Source organism: Sceloporus undulatus, chromosome 4 (assembly GCF_019175285.1).
Source record: "Sceloporus undulatus isolate JIND9_A2432 ecotype Alabama chromosome 4, SceUnd_v1.1, whole genome shotgun sequence".
Classification (NCBI taxonomy): domain Eukaryota; kingdom Metazoa; phylum Chordata; class Lepidosauria; order Squamata; family Phrynosomatidae; genus Sceloporus; species Sceloporus undulatus.
Genome location: NC_056525.1, coordinates 123,049,329 through 123,072,236, shown reverse-complemented (window position 1 = coordinate 123,072,236; position 22,908 = coordinate 123,049,329). Strand labels below are relative to the sequence as shown.

Genomic DNA, 22,908 nt, shown 5'->3' with positions numbered 1-22,908 from the left:
CGCAGCATACAACTCCTCTCCACTCGGCTAATCTCATTGTGCTTCTCTCCTGAGTTCACAGGCAGTTGAGAGAGACTTGCACTTCTTTTCCACACCTTGCAGTGTAATCTCCACTCAAATGAGAGTTTGTCAGTGCAAAATCCCAGTACCCCCAGTGAACTCTACAGGGATGGCTGTTTCTCTGCCAAAGTCCTCTGTTCCTCCACTGGCCAGTTGGAAAAGTAAGTGCAGGCTGTACTCAGAGCAACCTGTGCTCCTCTGCATTACTGCAGTTACCAATTTTGAGCACCTTTTAAAGACCTTGATTCTGCTTTATTGTGCCAGCTCACCCGCAGTGACTGCACCAACCATGTCCCCCTGGCCATCTGTCCTCTACCTGTGCTCTTCAGTACATGGAACAGCTAGTTGATGATAAGCTGTCATTAACCCATCTTTAGTGTAAACCTCATAGATAAATATTGCCTCCTATTATGCTTATCCAAGCATTCTTACCTGCAGCCTTAGCCTCAAAGCCTCTGCCACAATTATTCTCTCTGTTTGACATTTCTCCTGTCTTTTTATATATGCTCCCATGTCAGAATATTTAATAAAGTGAAGCCTTTTCTGGCACAGAGGAAAATGTGGCAGACAATGCTGGGCACAGGAGTGGAAATCCTAAAAAGCAAAATAGAAGTGTGAGCTTGAGGATCCAGATATACTGTGATATGTTGATTTATGTATTTATTTGCATCCCACCATTCTCCCATGGTTTCTAATTGTTAGCTCATTGTTGTAGAGATCCATGAAGCTTCTTCTGTTTGTCCAGAAGTTGAATTGCTTTCTTGAAAACTCTTTAGCCTTCCTCTGGGCCTGTAAATCTGAAGGCCAGCATATGGCTATATTCTCCCAACAAAGCAAAATGGACACAGCCTGAGGATCAAGCAGTTACTCATTACTGAAAAGTCTCTAGAATGACTCATGCTCTCTATAGAGGGAATCACTATTTGAGAAGCAAACTCAAAAGTTTTGTTTTTGAGGAGAAAACCTGTCTGCTTGCCTGGCACGATCCATGTATGAAATAAATAGGGAGTGCTTCTAAGCCTCCAGCCTGTCATAGTATTTTTCTCATATTTTCTTTCTCAGTTCTCAGATGTGGGTCACATACCAGACCCCCGTGGGCTTCATTGTGAGATACCTGCTGAGGATAATGTGTCAGGGCATTCTGTTTTGTCAAGAATGAGAACTTTAGAGGACATCCCTAGTTGGAGCTGGTGCTGCTGAAATGCAAACCAAAGCTTAGAACAAATGTTTTTGGACTGTATCTTCCAGAAGCCTCTGCCCAGCATAGCCTCTGATTCTCAAGCTTGGGTCCTTAGGTGATGTTGGACTGCAACTCCCAGAATCTCTAACCATTGGCCTGGACTTTTGGGAGCTGAACTCCAGTAGCATCTGGAAATCCCAGTTTGCCAACCACTGAGCAAGAGAGGAGAGCTGCTGATTTTCTGCCCTTCAGCCCGATACACAGAGTAGCCAGGCAAAAGAGTGGATGGGGTCAACCCATTTTAAAACCTTTAACATGAATTCAAAATGTGTGCACTTCCTCCACACATTCAAACTGCAGAACAGACAGTAGGCACAGCTGTTTCAAGTACAGTGGTGCCTCGGGATACGAAATGATCGGGTTACGAAATTTCCGGGATACGAAAAAGTTGGATTGGCAAAAACTGTTTCGGGTTACGAAATATTTTTCGGGTTACGAAATTCATTTTGGCGCGAATTCAAATGCTATAGGCTTTCCAGTGCTAACGGAAAAGTTTTTCGGGTTACGAAATTTTCGGGTTACGAAAGGAATGGCGGAACGAATTAATTTCGTAACCCGAGGCACCACTGTATGAGGATGATTCTTTTACACTTGGAGGACAATGATCCTTCTGAATTTGGTATGATAGAAACTGCAGCGGGAATGCTCTCTTCTTCTTCACAAGTGGAAAATCGCTTGAGATCATTGGCTGGCCATTGCTTGGTTGGTGGATTAAAATATGTTTAAAAGGTAAAGTTATTCTCCTTTGACAAGGTTGCCAAGTCATGTCTGATTGTAGGGAGTGATGATCATCTCAGTTACTAAGTCCGAGAGCCAGTGTTGTCAAAGGCAACTCTGTGATCATGACTTGGATGACAGAATTGGGGGCATACTTATCAAATTTGCAGATGACACCAAATTAGGAGGAGTAGCTAATACCCCAGAGGACAGGATCAAAATTCAAAATGGCCTTAATAGATTAGAAAGCTGGGCCAAAGCTTAAGAAAATGCATTTCAACAGGGAGAAATGCAAGGTACTGCACTTATGGCAAAAAAATGAAATGCACGGATATAGGATGGGGAACACTTGGCTGAATGAGACTACATGTGAAAGGGATCTGGGAGTCCAAGTAGACCACAAATTGAACATGAGTCAGCAGTGCAATGCGACAGCTAACAAGGCAATGTGATTTTAGGCTGCATCAATAGAAATATAGTGTCTAGATCGAGGGAAGTAATAGTGCCACTCTATTCTGCTCTAGTCAGGCCCCACCTGGAATACTGTGTCCAGTTCTGGGCACCACAATTAAAAAAGGATGTTTAGAAACGAGTGTGTCCAAAGCAGGGTGACTAAAATGGCGAAGAGTCTGGAAACCATGCCCTGTGAGGAAAGACTCAGGGAGCTGGGGATGTTTAGCCTGGAGAAGAGAAGGTTGACATGACAGCCCTGTTTAAATACTTGAAGGGATGTCATATTGAGGAGGAATTTTCTGCTGCTCCGGAGACTAGGACCCGGAGCAATGGGTGCAAGCTCCAGGAAAAGAGATTTCACCTCAACTTTAGGAGGACCTTCCTAACAGTAAAGGTTGTTCGACAGTGGAACACACTCCCTCAGAGCGTAGTGGCGTCTCCTTTCTTGGAGGTCTTTAAACAGAGGCTGGATGACCCATTTGTTGGGGATGCTTTGATTGAGATTTCCTGCATGGCAGGGGGTTGGACTGGATGACCCTCTTCCAACTCTATGATTCTATGGCCAGCATGACTGCACAGAATGCTCTTACTTTTCCACCAAAGTGGTACCTGTTTATCTATTTGCACTTTTACATGCTTTCGAACTGCTAGGTTGGCAGAAGCTGGGACTGTTGACGGGACCTCACTCCGTCACCTGGTACTTGGGCCTCGAACTGCCGACCTTGCGAGTGTCTTAACTACTGAGCCATCACGTATATCCTGCCCTATATTGTGAGATTTCAGGACAGTGTAAAATAAAATCTAAATCTAAATATATTAAAGCAATTAATGATGACAAACTTTCTTTTCTGCACAGATCATGGGGATGACATTCAGAGCCTCAGAGAATCCATAATCACCTCAGTAGAGAGTCATGAAAATGTATGGCCTCCTGCCTGTCCACCTCTGGAGCCAATCAGGTAACTTGGAAAGCAAGTGCAAAGTGAAATGTGCCATTTTGGGTTGTGTGTACCTTCTGCATATGCAAGGAAATGCACATATGTGCACTCATGTTGGTAAATGGATTCAGGAAGAAACATTGTCATAGGTTTAGTCATTATTATAAATTATTTAAACTAAACTTTACCTAGATTTTTGTAGACGGCTTTCTTTCTTAGAATTTTTTTTAACATAGCCAAAAACAGTATGAGTCAATCTGAGTCAGTGCTTTGATCTCAGCAGGGGCACTTGTTGACATGCCATTCTTGAGCATGTCACCTCATAATGATAACCTTAGTGTTTATATAACACCTTAGAATATTTGAACTGCTTCATATATATTATCTCAGTGATCCTTTAAGTAGGTCCACATTATTATTCCCTTACTACAGAACAAAATCAGCCCAGTCCCCTGCCACAATCTGAAATCAGTAGTGAGGAGGACAATATGGGAGGAGGAGAGAAAGGGAAAGATAAGATAGGACACTGAACCACCCCCCCCCCCCCCATTTTTATCACCTACCCCAAAAAGAAAATCAAGTGACTTGAAAGCAATGCTCTGGAAATGTGGGACAATCCTACTACCTGTGGTTGCCTGTCAGCTGCAGAACATGCCTCTCTGCGTCACATGCAGATTCTCATCAATTGCTTATCATTCCTTGTTCAGTGAGTAGGTTGACCAAGCAGACAGGAAATTGGATGATGCTGAGAGCTACAGACATAAACTGGATTACTGAGTACAGCCAAATCAAAGACAGATCTTTGAAATCTGATTGCCTTCATTTTACAAGGAGGTGGAGCTTCAGAGGGAAGGTGGTCATGGAATCTTCATAAACCAGATTGGGTTTTCCAAGGGCTAGATTTAGGCCCATGGTCCAGGGCATTGCTTTCGTGGCCCTTGAAAAGAAGGCTTCTGTCCAAAGATTCTTTTCAGTGTTTGAGTAATGGGTACTGGCTTCATTCTGGAGATAGAATTATCTTCTCAGATAATGTATGTTGATGCTTCATTCACCACCGCAAAGGAAAAGAGTGATTAGTGAAACTGACCTGTGAAAGATACATGCTGTACATGTTTCAGATGGCTATCAGCTCCAAACTCTGAACACTAGAGATGATTATAATTTGCCTTGGCTGTAAGGAATGTTTCAAGCGGCTAGACTATAGCAATTGTTTATAATATCTTAAGGCATCTCTCAGTAGCGTTTCTTGAATTTTTTATAATCTATGTTGAGACATTTAAATGTTAAAGAAAGAGACCTAAATCACTAGCATCAAAGGCTGATTCTTGTGACTTCAAAAACAATGCTTTTGGGGCAGTAGTTGGCTTTGAAAGGATGGTGAATTTTGCTTTTTCTTACCTTTTCTCTCTTTTTAGAAGTCAGGTGATGGGGCAGGGAGCCCCATAGACCAGCCATCATAGTAAGGAAGCATCTTTAAATCAAAAGGCCTGACTCTGATAAAGGCCTCTGGGTGCAGCTTTGTATCGGTCTATACAATATAAACAATCTCTTCTAGTTGGATATGCATTTTCTTTATCTTGCTCCTCTTCAGTTGCCTGCTCTTAGCTCAGTAGGAAGCAAATTTACAATCCTTATTTCCCAAACATTCTATCTGTGATCTCTTCCCAGTTTAAGCTCCACTTTCTATGGGTTTTAGGAGGGAGCCTACATTGATTTTGCTGCCAGATCTCTGGGACCTGAAAGAAGGAATCAATTGCATCTTCCAGTTTCTTAGCAAATGAAATTGAGATTTCAGGGAGGTTCCAAACAATTATCCATTATTTCGTAAAGCTGAGTGTAGGCTGACTGGAAGCTGCCTCTTAAGGATGAAGAGAAGATATTTGTCCCATGTTTCTACTGGGACTGCCACTCCCCACATTTACATTCCCTCATCTTGTATCTTTAATAAGGGCAAAAGAAAGGGTCCACCAAAAATAGTGCCCCAGTCATATTCTTTGCCCTGCCCTCCATAATGTGAAGCAACCTTTTCATTATGTCAGGATACTTTCTGTACACAATGTGATGATTTCATAGTATGGGATAAGAGTTACATATATTATGGAGGTGGAGAATTTGGCACAAGAGTGCTGTTTTTGACAAGAGACCCATTGCTTCCATAACCTAATAATGGTTCTGCCCTCCCACACACAGATGCAGCAGCTGAACCTTTTTCCACCACAGATCTCTCAACCAGGAAAAACTCCAGCTGCTAAATTCTATGCACTGTGGTACTCTTAAATGCAGGAAGGCCACAAAAACAGGGTGGCAACTGTATCCTCCTATACTTTATCGCAGGATTTCAGATACAGCCAAATTAAACAATCCGTTTTATTCCCTACACTCAGAAGGAAATGCTCAGCTGCTAGGTTGGTCCCCTGAGAAAGGAGGAAGTTAGGTAGCCTTGAATTTGCATGAAAGAAATGTTCATTCTGTACTAGGAACAGTATATAATGCTCTCTTTTCCTTTCTAGTGCAGCAGAACTTCATGGCTTTTTCCAGACAAACAATGTGACTTACCTGGCCTTGATATTTGAGAAGGAGTATTCCTTTCTGGGAAGAGAGGTGACTGTTAATTAACTCATGGATATATTCATTACAGCAGGTTTGTCAGTAGCCACTCACTTGTCTCACCTTCTGAGTCAAATCAGAAATTACAATTGCACAAAGGGACAAATGAAGACAATTGAGAGAGGCCATTCACAGAGTTTAAGATGTAAACATTTGCATTATGTACATTAAATACACACATTACAGGATGTCATGGTCACTTGGGAGTATACAGTTTTGCTTTTGGACACCACTGATTTATTGTCCTGTTTGTTATCAAGGGTGGCTATTGTTTACTCATACAGTAACTCAGAGGCAAATTAGGTGAAGTGATGGAATCCATGGTCTGAATCCTTTCTATGAAACCATGGAGGTAATTTGCATCAAGAACATGGCACTAGTGTAGGAGGGAATGAGCCCCCAGCTCTTTTATGACCCATTCTAGAAAATATGTCCCATGAGAGCACATATTAGTTTTCAGGCTGCCTATTTACAATTCTTATCCAGTAGTATAGAGCAGGGATGGGAAGCTTTTGACATTCTAGATGTATTGGATTACAACTCTGACAGTCCCTTATTATTGGCTATGTTGGTTGTGGCTTCAGGGAGTTGAAGATACAGAATATTTTTGTGAATATTGATACTTAAAAATGAGTTAACCTTTAATCCAATTTGAAGTTAGCAGATTCTTTCTTGCAGAGTTCAGACAGCAACTTAGTCAAATAAAAAATAGGAACAATATTCTTGAGGAGGAACCCTGGGTCATGGTTTTTGCTGACAGGCACCTTCCGTCTGTGGTCCCAAGGAAGTCTTGTTGGTTTTTCCACAACGGTTGCTTATGCAAGAGGAGCTAGAATAATCTCTTAGCATACAGTATCCTCAGCCAAAGTCAGCTTGGATTTAACAGACAATAGGGTATTGTACATTTGCACAAGCTCTTGCTTCAACCTTTCCTGACAGGCTAAGCTAGGCCTTCTGCCTTCAGGTCACAGGCTCAGGGCAGTTAAGCCAGGGACTCTTGTAGTCCTTTCATACCAAATATGATAGTGATACGTGGCAGAAGAGTATGAATCCAGGTACATAATTGTACAGTACTCTCATGCAGTGACAGCCCCATGAGAGCTTGGGCTATAGACACTCAGAGATGCACACACAAACTCACAGGGAGCAACAGGTCATGCTTTCTTTCTGACTCCAGTGTTTATCTCAGCACATAAGTTCGCTAAAGTTCTAGGCAGAGAGGAACAGGGAAAGTTGGTGTCTAAAAAGAGAAAAATGGGGTTGGGTGGGGAACTAAGGACAGATGGTGACAGCCATTCACTCTTTCTTCATTGTGTGTACCGTCTTATATCCCCAGCTTCCTGTATCTGTTAGTGGGGGAGGTTTTCAGATTCAGTCTGGCTAAATATTAAACTGCACATTCTGAACAGGCAGAATTCTTGTGCAGTTTAATATTTAGCTAGACCTTGGGTGAAACTGGACACTGTGTTAAATATGTCATATGCCTGCCTTTTTAAAGCAAATCCCTATGTTGTATTTTAATACTAGTCCAGAAAGATTTGAATGATTACAAATCATAGGCAGGAAGGTGTAATATCTCCATCTGGTTTTTTATTTCAAAACTACCCCACCTCTTAGAGGATAAACACATGGGAAAATCCTCCAATTGGTGCTAATAAGGGATTTATTATTTATTATTATTGAGCTTTATTTATATAGCGCTGTAAATTTACACAGCACTGTACATTAAATCATTTAATTAGACGGCTCCCTGCCTTCATGCTTACAATCTAAGAAGACATGATGCATGTTTTCTTTTTAGCTCTGTCAGTGGGGAATCAAAACCAAATGCGAGTGATTAAGCGCCCATGTCCATGCGCAGTGGCATCCATCTAGGCTGGGGCTGTTTGTATTTGCTATAGTGAATAAAGATGGGAACCTCCATATGTGGCTTAGTCCTCTTTTGAGAACTGTTTTAGTGACTGAGGCACTGCAGTATTGGGACTACGTGTGGATGAAGGGCATGGGGGTGGTAAGTGAGTAAATAGGGAGGAGATTCATATGCTTTTCTGAACATTTCTGTCCTGCCTATAGCTGATGTTCCATTTAACCCTTTTGAAATGTGGCAACATACATTGGGCAACTGATTTCCAAGACAAAGCTGCTGTTCCACCCTGTTTGGTTTATACTGTTAAAAAAGAGGAGGATGAAGACAGGAGAGCATTCCTTACTTGTCTGGCACACCACTGCCATTCCTGCTTTACCTGTATTAACTCTGAGTCACCCACTTTCTTTTTTACTTTTACACACATAAACGTGCATGCACACAAGTTGAAGTTTAAATTGTTTGAAGTCATTGCAGGGTGCATTCCCTCCTTTGCTCTGCTTTTGGAGGAACTTAGCTTTGATGTGACATAACTTCAATAAGCCACAGAAGGTCTGTTGTGTGGGATGTATGCATATTATACTCACAGAGGAGAAGACTCTTATTGTGTGAGAGCTCTGCCTCTTGAGAATACTGAGGTCTTCTCCCTCAAAAGAGAAATCTCCCTCCATCATACATGTGTAGATGTAAACTCTGTCGCATTCCTTTGAAGGAAGAGCTATTCTTTGCCTTTCTTGGTTCATTTTCCAATTCATTTTCTTCTCCTGAAGCCATATTTTTAGTCAACAATTTGCTTTATCACAATTCATTTTAAACCCAGAATATGCCCCACAACTTTTTGATCTTTTCTAACAGAACCTTCATTGAATCCAGTGAATTTTGTGTTATTTTCACAAGTTCATCCACTTCAACTCTCAGCTTATACTCTTCTTTTTTTACTTCATGCTACAGATTTTTGTCATCTTTCTGATATTGTTCAGTAAAGTTCCAAATACCAAAATAAAAAGCAAAGGTGAGAGGGAGCATTCTTGTCTGTTTCCCTTCTGAATCTCAGTCGGTGAAGTGGTCTTGCCATTTATCAACCTCTGAGTTTTTTGAACTGAATATATTGTCTTTACAGCTCAAATAATATTTTTCCAGAGTCTATTCTCTTCGAAACTTAAAATAAGTAATTCAAGAATAGTGTCAAAGTCTTTATCTGCATCTAAAAAGATAAAGGCTGTCACTGTGATGTTCCATATATTCAATAATGTTCAAAACAGTTTTTACATTACATGTATATCTCTTTTTGGCAAAAATCAAGTCTAGTTATAAATATTCTAGGAGTAAAGTTTCCTCAGTCTCTTTGCCAAAACCGTGGCAAATACCTTACCATCATTATTCATTAAGGAAATAGGGCTGTAATTCGTTGTTGATATTTCATCTGTATCTTTATTAATCACGAGAATATAAGCATCTTGAATGTGTATGTGGAAGATGATGGTCATGCAGACAACACTTAAGTAAAATGGAGATAGTGAAGCTGCCAGTAGAGGAGACGGCCCAGATTCAAGAACAGCAAGTGTGCCTCAGGATTTTTTTTTACAGATAAGACAGTGCAAAATAGGTGACATTTGAGAAAGGTACTTTTGGGAGATGACAGGTTTTGAGATAAGGAATTACAGGAAGGGATGGGTATGGCTTGTGGCTATCAACTGTAAAAGCATAACTCTGTAACACTAACCAATGCAATATCTGACCACAGGTGACTCTAGATATGCTCCAGTTTGAAAACATTGCAGTACGGCGAGTCCTGAAGAGCAATGAAGAGCTAGTGAGGCGCTTCAACGTTACGACCTTCCCTTCTGGCTTCCTGCTTGTCAAAAATGGTTCTTGCAGGAGCATCCCTGTGTAAGTTGCTTTACCTTTACATAAGTTATATTTTCTTACACAGCATTCATTTCAGTGTTCACAAGTTATTTACAATCTGTGTTCATTCTAACCACAACACAAAGTAAATTCATATTCTCAGCCTAAACTAAGTTTCGGTGGTTAAACTAAGGCTCAACATTTCACAAGGGCTCACAGGATAGTGCTGTGCAAACTCTGCAATAATAATGACTGTGTTTATGCTTTAATGGGTTGTATAGTTTATGTGGACTTTAAAGTTCAGAAGTAGAAGACCCTGACTGTGATCACCTAGATAAATCTTAAATCAACAGGTGGAGTAAATTATATATTATGAAACATGTTTAGTTAACATTTAGTGTTGTTCTTGTTTTCAGAACAGACTATCTTTGGCTAGGTGAGCTTAAGGAAAGTAGTGGGGTGACAAGGGAAGCATTGGAGGTTCAGATAGTGGCTGAGGCATTATGAGGATTGTGGTCTATAAAAGTAACTTTTACCAGCCTTGGTAATTATCCTGACCTTATCTTGAGAAAGAACCAGTAGCAGCAGTTTATGACAATGGCAGGTCATTTGGTGGTGTGACTGTGTGCTGGTGGTTCCTATCCTGCTTTGAACAAGTGTTGATGGGGATGGAAACCCTGCTGTTTCTAGGTGTTAGTGGATCAGCCCATCATTAATCAGAATTCTGTGGCATCCCAGTTAATCCCTGTGGGGAATTCTCACCATGCTAGATTTGAAATATGTTTCAGAAAACTGTCCATATATTTTCACACATTGCTTCAAAAGAGAGAAATTGGCAAATGATTTTTAAAAACTCAGAAACATTGCGTTTTTGGACTCTAGCTTCCAGAATCCTCCATCCAGTATGGCTGTACCTGCTGGCAGATTCGAGGAGTTGTAGTATAAACAGTAACTTTCCCAAGCGTTGGGTTTTTAGTTTCAGGATTCAATGAGATTTTACCTGTTCTGTGTGACAGTTCATCTCTGGCCATCTGAAAAGCAGAAATAGCTCCATAGGGTCCTAGATTCTCTGACTGGTAATCCATCATTGCAGTGGGATATCAACCTTGATCTCTACTGTTCCCAGCTCTGTTATGACATAGCATCAGCAGATGCACAGGCCTCAGACAACAGCATTGCTAAAGGTAGTTTTCAGGTGCATCTCTGTCACTTGGGTCATTCTGTGGGATAGTGTCTTCACAGAAGGGAGGATCCTGTTGTACCTGAGGCCAGGATCCCGAATCTCTCTTTTGGGTGTGCCTTGAGTAGAGAGTTTTCCTAGGGATGAAACTCAACAAGTTCAAAGGTTTTCTCTGTTTATGGAGGGTGTGGATGTATCTTGATGGTTGCCTAGTGAAGCATCTCGTATGCTGTTGTTAGAGACCAGATAGTGATGTGGCTGTTCTACTTTTGCCATGATGTCACACACCTAGATCCTACAAAGCTCTCCAAAGCATTCCTCCCCAACCAGACACCCACCCTTCAGATGTGTTGATCTACAACTCCCATTACCCCCAGCTCTCATGTCTATTGGGGATAATGGGGGGATAGTATAATGCCAGACATCTGGAGGGCAACAGATTTGAAATGAGAGCAGGTTTAGGGAGTGAGGCATAAATCCAACTTCTAGTCCCAACTCGAAGTTGTGGGATTTACATAAATTTTGCCTCACTATTCACTGGTTGATTCATCTGATCTATTCTCATTGGGACTAGCAACTAGATTTAGGTCAGACACAAAAGTATAGCCCTTACATGTTAATTAAAATTAAAGGTTAGCCCCATGTTTGAGGTTAGGGCTCAGAACAGCTCCTGGATATGCAACAATGGAAGACTCCTGTTCTTCCTAGAGTTTATCCAGCCTCACCGGATATATCTACAGAACAGAGCTTAACTGGCTGTTCTAGTAAAAACAAAAACAAAAAAAAAGGGGGGGGAGAGAATAACCTGAGAATTGTAGTTCTGTGAAGGATTGGCACTAGAGGTCTCTTTGGTATGCTACCAAAGTATACCATAATTCCCAGGAATCTTTGAGAGAAGTCATGACATCTTGAGTGATATAAAACCAGCGTATGCATAGCATAGCTATGTGCCTCCTGTCATTTCCGTTCAGTCTGTGTTATTGTACAGATAGATCTGTCCTTGTCATGAAATTGTGTATGGAAAACCTGCAGGTTTTGCCCGTAAAAAAAATACCTGGGGTGAACAGCAGCAATAATAGAATTACTATCTCAGCTGACAGGTTCATGGCTTGCAGTCACAACTTTTGAACTCCTCATTCTAACTACTCACATGTTGTCAGTATTTTGGTAGTGTTTAGAAAAGTATGATTAACATAGTGTAATAACAGCATTTCCCATATTGGTAGAAATGTCTTTCTGGTGAGGTGAAGTAAATGCTTGGGCTTCTAAGGACCAATTACTTGTATGCCTTTAACTAGTTTCCAACTTATGGTGACCATAAGGTGAAACTATCATGGGGTTTTCTTGGCAAGATTTGTTCAGAGAGAGTGTGACTTGCCCAAGGTCACTCCATGAGTTTCCAAGGAAGAGCAGGGGTTCGAACCCTGGTCTCCAGAGTCATAGTCCAATACTCAAACCATTACACCACACTGACTCTCATAGCCAATTAGTTCTATGCCTTAATTAAATATGAGAACACCTGTCAGAAGATATTTTTCATATTTCTTTCTCTCTCTGGACACAGAAGGGATTAGATTCCCATTCTTTCTAATACCTATCGTACAAACACACATCACAGGATACTTAATATAGAAAGCTAGAATATCCAGCTGTTACTTACATATTTGTTTACTAGCAGAAGGATTCACCTTCTCATGGCTTAGAAACTTTTTTGTTCCCCTCCTCCCTCTGCCATGCCACCTGAATGCTTTTTCCTTCCCACTCACCTAGGTACATTTTCTGTCCACCTGTGTGATGATCATGTAGTTTTCCTCTTCCCTGCCCACTCATCCACCCTGCCTGGTACTCTGCCTCTCTCACAGAACTAGGAGTTATTTTTCTTTCTGCATCCATCAGTTGGTTTTTTTCTTCTTTCAGCCTGCGCCCAACTCTGGTGCCCTTCATTTGCCTTCTGCTCTTTCTCTCCTCCTCCCACAACACCTTTTTCTTTCTTGATGGCCTTTCTGTCCCTCTAACCTGGTGCTTGTTCTGCCTTTCCCTTTCATCATTGTCAACCCTCATCCCTTTTACCAGGCAGCAGGGCCCTGTCCTCTTTCTGTCCCCTTCCCTGTCATCTTTCTCCATCTCTTAACTTTTTCAAAAGTTGATGGCCCTGCAGAGGTAAACAACAGTTGTGCCTGATGTCTTGTTTTCTCTTCTATGTCTTTGTCCCTTGTAGAGGTTGTCTGGAATAAAGAATATGACAGGCCTAGGCTGCACCCACACTGCAGAATTAATGTAGTTTGATATCATTTTAACTGCCATGGCTCAGTGCTATATAATTCTTGGATCTGTAATTTTGTCAGATATTTAGCCTTTTCTGTCAGAGTTTTGGTGCCACAATAAGCTACAAATTCCAAGATTCAGTAGAATGTAGAGCCATGACAGTTAAAGTGGTGTCAAACTGCCTTATTCTGCAGTGTGGCAGCAGCCTTAATTGAAGTTTCCTCTTTTGCTGAATAGGGCAGTGTGTCAATTAATGGCTGAAGAGGATATTGCAATGTTCAAATCAATTCAATTAGCCATTTTAGCGACCAAAAGATCCAAATGTCCCTTTGGGTCCCCTCACTATGCATGCCACATTTCAGACATTTAGATTTTATGGGCACTAAATTAAGATAGAAAAAGACAGACACATTGACACTCTTCTCTGTTAGTATTCATAGATAAGTGTCAGTGACAGGGACTGCTGGACAACCCATCGTTGGGCCAGTGGGGGAATTAAGACTGAGAGAATTGGTCTTGTCCAAGGATATCTGTGCTTTGCATTCAGTCCAAGTCTAATATTTGGTCGACTGTGCTTCTTGTACTAGGTAAGGGGAGTAGACAGCTGTTGGGGAAAGGACCGTCACATTGAATCTTCTTTATATCACCTATATACCATCTCTTTCTCCCCCGCCCACAACACTGGCATAAATCTGTGGCAATGAGGTGCTTGCATCTGTCACTCCGGTGGCCCTTAACCCCAGTGACAGTCACCTAAATTTCAGAAACCTTCAATTTCTGCTGTGAGGTGCTCTTGTTTTTCTTTGCATTGTAATATTTTCCCCCAGCCTGTGTAAAAAAGATTTTGCTGCATTTCTGTGGAGGTAAGGGAGTGTGGTCTGCGAAACCTGGAAGGCATTCAGCTTTATGTACATTTGTGTGCGTGCGTGCGCTTACACAGAAACATAGAAGCAAACATTGCCACCACTCAGCTGGTCCTCCACGTGCTTTTCTAATTGCAGAAAAGTTCATTAGGAGCCAGACAATGGCTGGTTTTGAGATGCTGGCAGAGAACAATGGAACCTGTGCCTAGCCTGCTGGCAGATTCCTGCTACTCAATAGCACATTAAATAGTAAGCAGATGGTATCCCCCCCCCCCCACCACCACATACAGCTTTTAGCTGATGATTGATGTCCACCTGGCAGTGAAGGCATTAGTGTGATAAGGAAGGGGAACACCCTGGCACAGTGATTTCCTTAGGAAGGGCCTTAGGGAGGTGATGGCACCACTCACTCCAGTGCCAATGGGAAATAAGCATTTCCCACTCCTCTTGTAGCAGGTTTCGTAATTGGTGCGTGTGAAATTTGCAGAGCCTCTCCTAAGAACTGTTGAGGTAGGCAGTGAGCCGTACTGAAGGATACACTCTGCTTCTCTCATGCCAGCTTCACCCAGCAGGAAAGCCATTGTTTTCCTTGCTGCAGAGCTGGCGGAGGAGAAAATTGTTTGTGATGATGCCGTCTCCTGGCCATCTGCTTGCAGCAAGGCACCAGACTGAGGAAGCAAAGAGGAAAGGGACTTCTCCTGACAGTGGTTCCTTTGGAACTTTACTGCTGGCACTATTACTTCCCACCCCAGTGCGTGCACTTGGTGCTGCTTTGTGTTGCAGGAGAAGTAGCTTTTTCCCAGGAGGGGGGTATTCAGAGTTTCCTACCTTGATCCACCTTGCCTATGAATTAAACGATGATGGAGGCTAGGTTTGTCCTGTGTGGATCCTATGTGCTGGATATGACTGATGTCAATCAGAGCTGGAAAGGTTATATTTTGTGTTATTTATTTATTTGTTTGCTTGCTTGTTTCATTTATATGCCGACTTTCACCCTGAATGGGACCCAAGGCGGCTCAGCCACAAAAGCTTTTCCATATGTTACTTTTTCTGGTGCTGAGGAAAAGTGTGTTGCTCATTGCCTTAAAAATACAAACTTTAGGTTTTATCAACAACTAATATGAAACTTAAACAATTCTTGCCCAAATGCCTCCAAAATGCCCTTTAAAAGTAACTTTTAGAAGTAACCAGAAAAAATGTCTTGACAGCAGTAACTTCATTCTCACTTGTTTGATTACTCTTTAACATGATTGAGCCGTGCCTTCATTACAAAAAGAATTGTTAATTCATTACAAGTAGTTATACCATTTGTGATTTATTACTTCCAAGCTCATGATTTGAAGAAGAGTCGGGTAAAATAAGAGACAAAGAATAAAAGAGTATGTGTGGATGTGTGTTTACCTTTCTACAGCTTAGGTCCAGTACATCCAGTGAATCTGAGGTTGATAATGTGAGCCATAGATTGTCTCTCTTTTAGCATTAAATAATAATATATTTTCTATGGAGAAAATAACGGCTATCATTTTACCCTAAGGCAAAAATGACTATTCCTTATTTGTGTCAGACTGGTTTGGGTGGCAGCTGGGTGTTGGGAATCTGCATGAATGATTCCAATTGTTGCCTGGAAAATGAATTATGCTGCAAAGGCAGGAAGATGAATGCAAATTCTATTGCTTTTGCATAAATCTACTTGATGTGCTGTGTTCATTTATGGCTTGGTTGGAAGCCCCATTTATTTTGAATATTCTGCAAACATTGCCTGCTGTTTCCCAGCATCCTTTTGTAATCATCTGAACTTTATAAAGCTCCTTTCTTTAAAATTCTCCCTCACCATCACATTTATATCTTGCCCTTTTTACCAATATCTCAGAGCATAAGGCATATCACATTTATCCTGACAGTAGTCCCAAACTAGGTTGGCACTGAGATGGTGTAAAGACTCAATGAGTTCAGAGTCTTTGAAGTTCGAGACATTAATTTTCTTGAACTTCAGAGAGCAAAGCTAATACTATCATCCAGGTACAAAATTCCTTGGAGAATTGCAGAAAGGTAGATGGGTCAACCTTACCATTGTTATAGCAACAGCTGACAGTTACAGGAGTAGAACATGTGCCAATGAGGATATCTTTGGTGTATACTTTCTGAATGTCTGTTATTAGCTTAGTGAATATTGGTGCAAAAGTAACTGACAAATGTGAAGGAGGGCAGAGAGCAAGAGCATACAGACAGCACTGAGGCTATCTATGGGGCGAAACGGGCAGGGAAAAGTGTCTTGAAGCTGTCTTTTCTGAAGCCACATTGAAACTCCACCAACCGCACCGCCAGCTGGAGTGCTCATGTCATGACCACAAGATATGGCTTCAAGCCAGGAAGAAGTGGGAAAAAGCTGTTTCTTTTTGAAACGGCTTTTCTCTGCATAAGGCACCTAGAGGGCACTTTCCTGCTGGCTTCAAGGCATGTGTCATCTAAATGCCACACTTTCAAGTCAGCCTGAAAGCACTTCTTTTTGCCTGTCTGTTTAGTGCCTATATTGATGTGTTGCAAACTAAAGAAGCCTTTCCTAACTGAAGTTTCTCAGATTATGACGGTTTGTAACTCCCATAGGCAGAATCACAAGTGTGTGGGCTTCTGGTCACTGTTTTGTTCCACAAGATCTGCAGACCCCAAGTTGGGAAAGACAGTAACTGAAGTGAGGGCTCCTGGTGCAGAACTTTAAGTATGGTTACACCTATGATAGTGAGCCGGGCAGCAAACTATCAGCAGCTCATTTTTGCAGCAATTTTAAGGCTTCCTTGGTACAAAATCCACCCCATCCCACCAGTGATAGTGTAGCCATGCATATTAATATATGAAACAAAGTAGCCAGTTTTGTGTTCTCTCTTGCATTTCTCATGAATGAAGGTTAAAACATATTTTTTACTACCTTAAGGAGTTATATGATGTAAGGCTAGAAGGATAAAAGTAGCAATTGTCTCACACCTGTCTCTTCGCTGATTCTTTTCCAGGAATGGTGACTCGAGACCCCTTTACACAAGCTTTTTGCGGAGTTTACCCAGGGTCTTTCGAGGAAACTCCTTCAGACCCACTATGGTCCCCAGTGCAGAACCAACGACTGCCCCTGCACCCTGGAGGGTGGCAGACAGGTGAGAGATATCCTAGAGTTGCATCCTGTTCCTTGACTGCCTTTTGTCACCTAGTCTACTCAAATGTTCATACAGAACTTTTGCAGACTGGCCAGCCTCACCACTCTTCAAACAGAGGCAGTTACCATGTGTGAATTTTTCAGGGCCTTGAAGAGACGTAACAAACCACATGGCCAGGTGGAATGGACAAAGAAGAGTCTGCAGGAAAAGGAGTTGGCACTCTGAAACTAGGGATAGCACAGTGCTCAAACCCGCCGGTTTCTGGGTTATACAACTTTTGAATATGTAGAGGAGATGGTGTAAATACGTGACTGAATGCACCCCTGTATTATTATTATTACAGTATTATTATTATTATTATTATTATTATTGCATTTTTTCTACATACATTTTAAAATTTATTTATTTGATTTATATCCCACTTTTATCCTGAATGGGGCTGAAAGCAGTTTATAATAGATTTTAAAACAGAAAATCTAAATATGATATGCAATAACTTAACAATGATAAATTCGCTTAAAGCACCCCTGTATTTTTCTTTTAAAAAACAAACCCTTGCAGCATATAGAAAACTACACATCAAATTTTAAGAATCCTGGGTAGATTTTTAGAATTGTAAGCCAAAAAAGTTTATATTTCCAAGCTCTAAAGTGCATTAAGTGTCAGTCTTCTCTTGGTTATGCTAGGTTTCTAATTACAAGAATGTTGGTTCATAGGGAAAATGTACACATTAGTATATGCACATATGCACATTTACTCTGAGAAGACAGTCTCTGAATTCTGCCATGAGGTCTTATTTGTTTTTGCTTTAAAATTCTTTAAAGCTGAGAAACTTCCATCCAGAGAAAGTAGCCAAAGGAAAAAGTGAGATAGGGGCTCAATAGACAGCCCCTAAGGTGAGCCTCTGTGCCACCCCTTTCCTCACCTGATTGGGGCTGGGGCAACTATACACCACGGCCCCAATCTGGTCTTTCCATGATGCAAAAAGAAGCTGTAAAAAGTGGCTCCTTTTTGCACCATGAAAAGTGTGTCCTAGCCGTGGCTGCAGTGCATTTTCGCCGCTTCTTCAGCACAGCACATGGAAGCACTGTGCTGAAGATGCTGTGTGATGCAGTCTCATGAGGTGGGTGGTGTGGGGGCAGAATTGGGAGAGCCGACGTGCAGATGCCACGCTCCCACTCTGCCTTGAGGCCAACGAAAACGCCAGTCTATACAGCCTGTCAGTTAGCTTAGGATTTTCAGTTGTGTGCAAAGTAGTATCCATATGGTCTAGAAGTCATGTTAGATATTTTGCTAGCCTTGGATAGTCAAGCAACAGGTGTTCTAGTTTCACAGAAAGGTGAACTGAAGTTGAAGGATCGCATTGTCTGGCTGCCAAGAAATCTTTTTAAAAATACAGCCAAGAAATTTGGGAGTGGAACAAGGAGTGCTGTGTAGCATGAAGATGACACTGTTACAATGAAACGTTTATAAAAATAGTGGCTTTGTTCAGGATATGGTATGGTTTGAAAATAAAGGAAGAGTAAGTACAGAAAGCAAATTTGTGGAAAGAGAACATGTTGGAATCCACGTTTGCTGCCTTTCCCATGTGTCCAAGTTAAATGACAATTGGTCCTCCAAATGCATTTGGGTACAATTTTAGTCATCCTTTATCACTGGGATTCATGACAGTTGCAGTCAGAAACACCTGGAGGGACAAAGGTTCTCCACATCTGCTTTATAGATCTCTGCACCATTATTTTCTCACTCCTTATTTTCTCACTTATTAAGATGCCACGGAGCTCTGTTATTTCCTTTTGTTACAGCAGATGGTGGATTTCAGAATTTAATAAAGATTGTGGATGACTGTGCGATCAGTGCTCAGGTTTTTTTTTGGTTGCTTCACTCAATATAGTTAACAGGCTGTGCTTGGGAAAATTACTTTTTAAAGAAAAACACACCTTTGGCCAGCAAATCCCAGTACCCCCCAGCCACCATGGCCCATGGGTTAGCGAAGTTAAGTACCTCCCTTTAATGCCAAAAGAGGGATTGGTTTATTATGCCCCAGGGTTGCCAGACTGATCCTGTTGTTGTGATGTGGTTGTTATATTTAGCCAACCTTCTTTGTGTTCATCTTCTGCTGCAGAAGAAAAGTGTACATGGCTGACTTGGAGTCTGCAGTGCTTTACACCCTAAGGATTGAAGCAGCACGATTTCTCCACCTTGACAAGGAGCGGCTCTTTGCATTGAAGCAGTACGTGAATATATTGGCCAAGGTGAGCTTTACAAAGCCTTGAGGAATTGCCCCAGTGTCTACTCTTCCCTCCTCACTTTTCTCTCTACTCTCACAGTAGCCACTCCAGCTTTTAATAGTCATGTGAAAACTCTTGACTTTCTTCTGGATTCCACTACCACCCCATTTTAAGATTTCACATGTAAACTGTTAATTTGCCCTTTTGTTTCTAAGCAAATGCCAAGCGAAAATCAATTTCCTAGGGCAGTTTGGTCCATTGCTTTTCAGAGTGATGATGGTCAATTGTATTCCTGTGTACTTGCAGTGTGGGTTGCTCCTGAGTTTAATTCTATGTCCTCTTGACTACAGATAGGTTGGAAGATGGCTTCTTGGTTCAAAATCCTTCTTTGAATCGGTTCACTGTTCGGATCGATAGACAATATCATTCAGGGCTGGACTTGTGTATCTGCAGTTCAAGAGCTATGTGCAACCCTTTCTGGACTCTGGGCCTAGAAATTACTTTATTTTCTTTTTGCTACTTAGTCTAAAAGAGGTAGAGAACGGATTATGCTACTCTAGTTTACCCACTGTCAGCTGCACCCTGACTTACTTTCCAGGTGGATCAGTAAGCCTTCATTGGAAGAATGTTCCTCTCCCCAAAACCAAAGGAATGCTGGACTGACTTCCACCTAGTCCCCATTTGGATCAACTTCAAAGCACGTCAGGCCTGGTGTTGACCTACATGAACACACAAGTAACCAAGCTTAGGATAGCAATAGTTTCCAAGGTGTGTCTCAGGTCTCCTAGAATCTCTTGCATTCATGCAGAATGTGGTGGGGCACACTATATGGGAAATAAACATTTCACACAGCTGGTGACTTGCCTTCACAGACATTGCTGAGATATTGTGAGGGAACCTGAGGAACATGCTTCTTGTATTGTGTAGTCATTTTCCATGGGGGTGGGGGGAGGGAGCAGGAAACAGCTTGAATTCTTGACTTTAAAGGATTCCTTCCCATAATCCCATTTGCTGCCATGTGAGCTGTTACAGCACATCATCTTCTGCCATTGCAGCACTTTTTGCATTACACAAAAAATGTGGGAGTTAGTGCATTCCAGAGGCTCCCAGGTTAAAATACAAAAAGAAAAGCGATCCAAAGGGAGGGGTGGCCAATTCTCAGGGTGGGATCTGTGTACATTGGTCCTTCATGGAACCTTGGAGAGCCTTTAAAAACAGAATCAAAACATTTCGGTAATCCAATCCAATCCCGTGAAGGGCAAGTTTGCCACATTTTTACTTCACCCTGGACTGTATAGGCTCAGGAGAGGCATTTTTTATCACAAGAAGTCAACCAGGATTTTGTGCTGACTTCTTCTCCTGGGTCTAAAATGGACTTGGCGGAGCCAAAAACATTGCAGAACTTTTCTTTTTTTTTTTTCTTCTTCTTTTTTTTGCCAAATAAATAGAAGTTTTCATGGGAAAGATTTGGATGCTGGTGCATCCTGGGTGTTCAAAAATTTTGCCTTGCTTTGCAAAGCTGAATATAGCTTAGAGGCTGCAGATTGAATACCTACATTGTAAGATGCTGCTGCATCCAGCTTCCCAACAGTCTGGACAACTTTTGTTTTGTCTTATCTTTTCTTAGCCTGGTTATCTCCTGAACAGTTACTATGCTTTTGTAAATTTCTGTGGAATTTCCAGGATAAATAGTCTTGAAAAGCTAAGTGTAGGAAAGAGGAGAGGAAATAGATATATGATGGTTTGCTTGTTAACAACCTAGTACAGGATTGTTCTAAGCCACTCTGTGTGAGCATTATCATTTCTCTTTACTAACATGGAATATTAGATAGACTGTGCTGTCAAATCATAGAGCTGGAAGGGACCACAAGGGTCATCCAATCCAATGACCTGCCATGCAGGGATTTACAACCTAAGCACTCCTGGGGGATGACCATCCAACCTCTGTTTAAAGTTCTCCAAAGAAGGAGACTCCATCACCCACTGAGCCCCCCTGTTCCACTCTCAAACAGTTCTTACTGTCAATGTTTAGGTAATGTTTCTGGTTTTTTATGCCCAATATAATTGAACCATAGGAAAAACTTGAAGACAGCAAGTATATTTCTGTATCGCTTGTCAGTGAACTAAGCACTCCCTAAGACAATAAAATAGGGATAATATAAAATGGCCTACTTTACAGGCTTGATATTAGGATTATACACACAATATATGTGAAACACCTTAAAGAACAGTACTTGTATTAACTGTTGCAGAACTGTAGTGATGTTAAATTCTCTGCACGTCCAAACCCCAAGATGGCTCACATTATTCAGTGAATTATCCCATCACCTGAAAAGAAGGAAATTCTAGATTAAAAAAAAAATATCTCCAGCATCAGATAACTCTTAAAAGATTAAAATTCACTTATGTGCCACAAAGCATGCAAGTTGTACAATAAGGCATATATCTCAACCTCTGTGTTGTACAAAACAATCTCTTATTGGGCTTCCTTAGAACTCAAGCCTCCACACTTTTCCCCATTCTTTAATTTCAGTTCCCCTGCAACTTAGAGTAATGCTACATCTGTGAACATAAGAACTCTAACAAAACAGTAAATTCTCTTTTTTAATGCTGGTAGCCAACCATTCGTAAAGCTAAGCTGTTCCAGCAGTAAAACTAGAAAATAGGTAATTTAATAATGTTAATAATGTAATAACTGCTGACTGCAATATATGAATATATGTTCTTTAAAATAACTAATTATTTGATCATTTTCAGAACATGAAACATATGTCCTGCTGTAGGGTTAGTGGATTTACAAGCCTTGTGATGAAGTGAGCTTCCATCCAGAGAAACTTTTTCCATTTCTCTCTCTCTCACCGTTTCAGAAGTACAGGATGATTCAGAAAGGATGGTGCAAAATTAAAGGTGTTCTTATTCCATTTTGCACCATTCCTTTTGAATCACCCTGTACTCCATAACTTTTTTGTACACACAAACTCTTCTCCATAACAAAACCACAAAGCTATATCTCTGGAAAAACAATGAAAATAACAGTACTGAATCCAGCAGAAACATGTGGTGCAAGATTTTGGCCACTGGGTGGAGCACATTGACTAGGATCCAGCTATTTAACTAATCATGGCTGGAACTGTCTCTCACTCATTGTTGCATCTCTTTCATCTACTTTTCTTGATGTGGCTCTTGTGCATTCAAAGCAGACACACAGTTTTGGAGGCCATACAGCGTTGCAGCTTCAGGATCCAAAGAGGTCCACCATCTCCAGCATCAAAGGATATGAAATAGAAAGGTTGGGGTGGGGGAGCAGCTGGTTGGAAGGGACTGCAAGGACCTAGAAGAACTGCTGCCAGTGGAATGATACTGATCCAGAAAGGTGGTTCGGTCTTAGTCTGGACTGCCTTGTACAGAGCAGGATTACCATTGCAATAACTATTGCTATGTTTAGGGAGAGACTGACTTGGAAGGGTCCTTGTCGTTATCCCACAGCTGATTACCTTCG

General features: G+C 41.4%; 1 protein-coding gene across 1 annotated transcript in view; it reads left to right on the top strand.

Annotated features, from left to right (window-relative positions):
* The window catches only part of QSOX1 (quiescin sulfhydryl oxidase 1), a 72,266-nt gene that overhangs the window by 36,364 nt on the left and 12,994 nt on the right, over window positions 1-22,908 (top strand). The window contains exons 4-8 of the mRNA XM_042463566.1: window positions 3,327-3,429; window positions 5,919-6,009; window positions 9,624-9,769; window positions 17,041-17,178; window positions 19,304-19,433. Of these exons, the coding sequence (XP_042319500.1) occupies window positions 3,327-3,429; window positions 5,919-6,009; window positions 9,624-9,769; window positions 17,041-17,178; window positions 19,304-19,433 (608 nt within the window). The remainder of the gene's footprint in view (window positions 1-3,326; window positions 3,430-5,918; window positions 6,010-9,623; window positions 9,770-17,040; window positions 17,179-19,303; window positions 19,434-22,908) is intronic.